We start from the raw sequence: 7043 nt of genomic DNA, 5'->3' as shown, positions 1-7043 counted from the left end.
GAGCATTATGTGGATGACATTCTGACCCACACAGCCAGATTGGAAGACCACCCAAAGAAACTCAGAGTTGTTTGGAGGAGCAGCAAGTTAGATCCTTCTTGGGGTTAGTGGAATACTACAGGAAGTTCATCCCAAACTACACTAAAGGGACTGCACCACTGACTGACCTGACCAAGAAAGGACAACCTAACATGGTGAAATGGGAACAACCACAGCAGATGGCATTCCAGAAGTTGAAGAACATGTTAGGAAGGTCTCCAATCCTTAGAATGCCAGACTTCAATAAACCATTTGTCATTCAGCCCAGTGCTTCAGACATTGGAATTAGAGCAGTACTCCTACAAGAATATGAAGACAGACTATTTCCAGTAATGTATGTAGGTAAAAAGCTGTTGTGTAGTGAGAAGAACTACTCTGTGATTGAACAAGTGTATCTGACCATCATATTTGCCATCCAGAAGTTCCAGAATGACTCTATGGTAAGCATTCCATCATCCAGACAGATGATCAGCCCCATGCATACATCCAGAGGTGCAAAATTGACAGTCTGAAGATCAGTAGGTGGAAGTTATATCTCCAGAACTATCAGTTCCATATTGAGGCCATCAAGAGGACTGCAAATATTGATGCAGACTGCAAGAGTAGACTTTGTGCATGAACTGAGAACAGTCTTTGTATATAATATGAAAAAATATTACAAATAATTTTATTTAAAAGGGGCTTATTGTTAGATACATACAAGAGTATTATTTAGTTTATATAGTGCAAACTTTAAAGTAGGTTATTTATTATAAGCAATAGTTATGGCAAGTTTTCTTACATACCTGTTTACGAATAATTTGTGTACTTGAATTGTTGTGAATTGATGTCATGTTCCTCATGCTCTTGTTGCTTTAATTAAGTATTGTTGTATCATATAATACCTAGTAATGTGTAGAAAGTTGCAGATTGCTGTCGAGAGTGTATATATATCATTCCAAACAAAAGGCACTGCACCACTGACAGATCTGACCATGAAAGGCCAACCAAACAAGGTGAAATGGGAACAACCACAGCTTATTAGGGATGTACGGTTACCTTGCCAGATATTGGGCCGCCTGGTAATGCTCAGCTCCAGCCGAGTGTTAAAGTTAGGCACCTAAACCCTAATCTTTGTGGCAACTAATGTGGTACTGAAAGTTACAGTCAATAATTGGTTTAGTGAGAAAAAAAAAACGTGTTCTGAGCAACAAAGACTGACTGCTCACTGAAAGTTGAGGATTCAGAGAACAATAGGGGTTAATAACAGGCATGTGTTGAGAAGTGGATTTCTGGGGAAGGTGGGGGTTTTGAGAACAATAGGGGTTAGGGTTTGAAAAGTTGGTGCTAGGCACTGAAAGTAAAACTTTAATGTCCTGTTGGTGATTGTTCGGTTAAATGTAATAAACGTCAATTTTGTTTTTGTTTACAATTTTTGTGTATAGTTGGGGGGGGGGGCAGGTGAGGGAAGAACTTGATCTCGGTTGTGACCGGGTACCCGGACCCGATATTCGGACAAATTTTATCACCTGTGCATCTCTAATATAGAAGCACACACATGTAAAAAAAAAACAAGATAGATATACAGTGGATGATCGTGAGTTTAGCCTTAAAGAGTATATAGTGACACATTTTAAAGTTTAAAAATTGCAGATTGTATTGTAATAACAGAGAAGAGAAGAACAATTCTTCTTGTCAATTTGATTCTAAAGTAACTGAACCAGGCTGTGTGGACTTTGATGAAAAAGAGAATAGTTTCAAGCTCTGGATTCAACTGTAGTGATTAACTGTGTAATGAACATTTGTATATACGTTTGACTTGTTTTAGTATATTTTAAAACAAGTTGACTGTCCTGTTTGTTTATTGTTGAAATTTTCCACCAATAAATCACAGACATCTACTGTAAAGAAGCTGGCTCACACACACAAAGATCTGACACAAACAGTTTTGTCCCACAACATAAATGTAATATGGTCATAAACCTCAAGCTATGTTCTTCAAGTTTATAATTCCCATGTGTACACAATATATATGTTTGTAGTTTGAATGACTGGACTACTATTGATTATTGCTTGAATTTTCTGGTACTTAATTTATAAATGTGAACATATAATCACTGGTGATTACTTTCTACTGAGAGTATAAAGAAATTATAATTTGTTATTCCTGGTTAACAATTTCTTATATCAAAGAGGTATAAGCTTGTGACTCTGAAGTGTAGAGCAAATAGTAGGATCCAAGTCTGAAAACTGCTTGTAGCTGATTACACAGGCTTGCAAATTTAAACCCAATAAAAGTTGTTTTGGTTTTAATAATGGATTTTCCATAATTCAGCTATGCAGATTTTGAAAATAATATTCATTTTTTTCTATCACGTAAGGAGTTTTTACAAATTGGGAAGAAAAAAAAAACTCTTACTTAGATCAAGTTATTATTTCATTTACCACAATGAACATTTTTCATTATTATGTTCATTAACAAAAATACAAACAAACTGAAGAAAAGGGAAGAACACTGATGTCAAACGAATGTGCATCGTCATTCATCCTGATTTTTTGGTGAAATCCATGTCCTTTAGTCTCAAAACTGCATGTTGTGATCTCTCTTTTATGTATTGCATCTGTAGCATCTCATTTCAATGACCAGCAGTAATTAATCATCATGCTGATGTTTCATCTTCCCTGATACCTTCTCTTCATTTCCCTGATCTCTTGATGAAACCTTTCCAGATGTTTCAAGTTGAAAACAATCCCTATTATCATTTCTATTGACATCAGGTTCATAATCAGATGAAACTATATCAAGAGTCTCTGGTGGAGTAGGTACAGGTAGGTCGTGTCCATGAGCAACTGGTCCTATAGCAGAGCGAAGGTTTGGATAAGAAATTTCCTTTTTATTTTGAGTGTTGTAGCCTTGTACGTTACATGAGCAAAAATAGCAGTCTTCTCTGTGGTTTCTAAGCTCATGCCAGACCTCTGGAATTCCAAAAGGGAAAGACTTTTTCTTATCTTTAGTCCATTGTCTCAACTTTTTGACATAAAAGGTGCAAACTTTGTATAAAGCCCATTATTTGTCTTGGTCCCCAAGTTTTGTTCTAAAATATATGTAATATGCTTTTTTGATGAATTGTGTGCTGTTTTACTTTTGTTTCTTTACAACAAATTTACCACTAACATAACAGAATATGTTTGAGTCATTTACAAAACCTCTTGTTGCCATAGTGATGAACAAATAATGTTCAAAAGAAAAAATTATGTCAAAGTGCACGCACAAACAAATACTATCCAGAGATGACACATCATGCGGCTTGTTAACCGTTTATATACTAGTGGTGTGTTTCTCATTTGGTTCTAGAATGATCGATAAGACTTTCAAGTTGCAACTGGTCTAGAGAAATCTATAGCCAGTGATTGCCAACACTTCAAGTATAACAAAATTTGACCAGCTTTCAAAGAAAATGATTCACTTATGTAAAAGTATGTATGATGTTTGGTGAACAATCTGTATGTGATGGAGAAAAATGGATATCATTTTCTGATTTAGCATACAGAATTACTGTAGAATATGTAAAAATTTCAAGACAATAAAACCATCACAGGCCTGTGTTATTTAACATTGTTAGATACAGCTTGTCTGGTATTGTGGTTATAGCAATAACCCACTTTTAAATTACAATCTCTCTCCCTTTTCCCGCTTCATTTTATACAATGAAAGCTAGAAATGTACATCTATTAGTAAGTTGTTTATATACAGTTGATGCTTAATGATCTTAAATACATTTAGATGTTTAAGGCAGAGCCTTGGATCATGTATGGTCAACAAATAATTTACAAGGTAGTATGGAACTAGGAAACTGTGTAGGTAAGTAAGGAGAATGTGATCAATTTTTGGTACTTTTGTGAGTTTTTCCTCTGTACATTGCCACTATTGAACACAGTTTTCAAAGGAAAGACCATTTTTGCTGTATTTTAATTCTATTTATATAAAGAGTTCATACATTTATGTTTAAAATTTCCTTTTTTCTTCATATTTTTTGACTGGAAGTCCCTACCTTTTGTGGAACTCTGGTAGAATACCTATTTTCATTCCCAGCTTATAGTTTCTTTTTTATAAGGCAAGAATATGACTCATTATTACAGTAAAACATTTTCCTTTCTGTGTTATTACTGTTATTTCTTCTCCAAACTTGAATGTTTGAAAGCTTGTAGTTAAATATAAAAATAATTCATACACAACAACTAATTATAAATTGAAATCAGCACCTAAAGTAGATCTAAATGTACACTTTGTCACATCTTTAATAATACAGTATGCAAAATTTACTGAATTTCCTGCTGCTTGATATAAGTACACAACTTAGAGAACTGTTTCTTTCTATATTACTAATGCTTTACAATAGTTAAACATGTAATAAAGTTTTAACTCCTTAGACCTGAGCAGATGCTACAGGCATCTGGCCAAAAATACTGATTTACCCATCGGATGATGATAGCGGCCGATAACATTTGTCTCTTTGGCCGAAAACTAATCCAAAACATGTTATTACCCACCTTTTATAAATAGACAGGAAATTATATAAGGTATGGTGATAATTATGGTGATAAACATGAAAATAATTCTGGCAGAATGCAAAAAAAATTACAGGTTCAAAGAGTTAATGTACATGTATATCTCCATTTCTACTTGTTTGAATTATTCAATATATATGGTGGTTCACTAGTACACTTAATCAAAACTCCAGAATTGAGTGTTGGTTTGTGTACGTACAATTGGCAAAATATTACTAGTGTACTCACCCAAAAGTCTCTGTGCCTGATGTTGATTCAATGTTAAATTCAGCTACAGGTACACCTCTTGCAGAAACTTCTGGTGCAAACATAGCAGCTGGATACACAACTGAGGATGTGCCAATCTAGTGAAACATTTATATGTGAAAGTTGACTTTCTGTTGAAGTTTTATTCTGTGCTTAAGTTCAGATAAATTAGAAAAAGTAACAATGGTTAGGTAGACTAATGTGATTAATATATCCAACACTGGTTAGGTAGACTAATGTGATTACATTCCCAACACTGGTTAGGTAGACTCGTGCGATTACATTCCCAACACTGGTTAGGTAGACTCGTGCGATTACATTCCCAACACTGGTTAGGTAGACTCGTGTGATTACATTCCAACACTGGTTAGGTAGACTTGTGTGATTACATTCCCAACAGTGGTTAGGTAGACTCGTGCGATTACATTCCCAACAGTGGTTAGGTAGACTCGTGCGATTACATTCCCAACACTGGTTAGGTGGATTAATGTGATTACATACCCAACAATGGTTAGGTAGACTCATGTGATTACATACCCAACAATGGTTAGGTAGATTAATGTGATTACATACCCAACAATGGTTAGGTAGATTAATGTGATTACATTAGGTAGATTAATGTGATTACATACCCAACAATGGTCAGGTAGGTTTATGTGATTATAAAACTGGATAAAAATGATCAAAGCAAAAGTCAATTAATTATAATGTAATGGTTACTTTTGAAGTTAATGTGGAGGTAAAGTAGAATATACTGAAACAGAGTAAAAATGAAATACTTTCCCATACATAATGTAGTAAAAAATGTTTGGAATATATTAGAAGCTTATATAAAATAGCTTTTGGGCATTGATTTGACAGAATGGCATTTTGCATTAAAAATACATTACTTTTGATATGATTAACCATCAACTGATTGTAATAGGCAATAGAATTAAATAGTGTTACATAAGCTGTTTCAGAGCTATGGCCTACAAAATGTGGTCAATTTGGACATCTACAGTATGAATATTTACTGCCATACTTGTTAATCACTGAATGAAAGAAAGCCTTTGTAAAATTATTCATATATGTTTTTTAAATACTTTGAAAAAGGATTACATAAGACACACATCCAATTTCAATATGGACTTGGGTTCTCAGTTTACTGCTGAAATAACTCCAAGGTACAATTCTGATATGAATAAATTTACAGTCATATCTTAGTTAAAAACCAGTGCTGAATAATAAGGCTTCAACTGAACCTCTGGTAACTTCAAAAGCCTCCTTTAAAAATCCTCTCTGAATACGTCATATTTAATATAGAGGAAACATATGAAGCAATTTTATAAACACTTAGTTCAAATATAGATGTTGTCCATTAATACAGACTAATAAAAGTATGTGAAACATTTTTCAAAGTGTACTAAAATAGAAACCCATTTAAAGCATAAGTGTAATACCATTATATATGATACTGGTAATGCATATATATCACAGAATTATCACCCACATACATATTAACAAAGGATAGATGAATCATGTTAACTTATGTTTTATCAAAAAAATTAATAAAGATTACAGTATAATATATAAACTTCTCTAGAAGTTAAGTGTTGTGTGATTTAACTGCACATTAAATACATTTAAGATTGATCTGGAAATTCTTTTGAAAAATATCATGACCACCTAAAAAAACCTTTTATACCCAAAGTGATAATGGCCTTAAAATGGTAGACCTATTCTTGCATAAATAGTTCAATACTCGCAAACGAAGATCCTCCAAAACTACTGGATAAAATAGTGTTTTGAAACTTGAGATGAAATTTCTAGAGATTATGCAAATACCTTATATTTATATGTGATATTTGTATGAATTTGTAGCTTTTAAAATTCGAAGTTTTTTTTATATTCTGATATGTTATTTTAGAAAATAAAAATGCTTGCTTTTGTTGGAGATTTTATCTTAATTACTAAATTTTATCTTTTCTTGCATTCTTGTCAAACTTTTCAATAGTTTTTATTTTATAACTATAAATCTTATCTTTGTTTTGATTAAGAAACACCACAAAGTTTAATTGTGTTTAAAATCATTGATATACTATAAAAGTAACTTTTTACCCAACCAAAATTATAAGCAAGTCAACTTTTTTTTAATTGTTAAAGAGAAAGTTAATTTAATAGATGTAAGAATTATAAATTATACTAATTTATTAATATATTTTTTATAT

General features: G+C 32.8%; 1 protein-coding gene across 4 annotated transcripts in view; it reads right to left on the bottom strand.

Moving 5' to 3' along the window:
• Positions 1-7043, bottom strand: part of LOC106472142 (NAD-dependent protein deacylase sirtuin-5, mitochondrial-like) — a 31013-nt gene that overhangs the window by 5011 nt on the left and 18959 nt on the right. For all 4 annotated transcript variants that reach the window (XM_013932770.2, XM_013932772.2, XM_022400739.1 and 1 more), the window contains exon 8: positions 4816-4931. In XM_013932770.2, coding sequence (XP_013788224.1) covers positions 4816-4931 — 116 coding nt within the window. The remainder of the gene's footprint in view (positions 1-4815; positions 4932-7043) is intronic.

This window comes from Limulus polyphemus, unplaced genomic scaffold (genome assembly GCF_000517525.1).
Source record: "Limulus polyphemus unplaced genomic scaffold, Limulus_polyphemus-2.1.2 Scaffold5115, whole genome shotgun sequence".
NCBI classification, from domain to species: Eukaryota; Metazoa; Arthropoda; class Merostomata; order Xiphosura; family Limulidae; genus Limulus; species Limulus polyphemus.
Note: the sequence above shows the minus strand (reverse complement) of the source record. Positions and strands in the feature narration are given on the sequence as shown.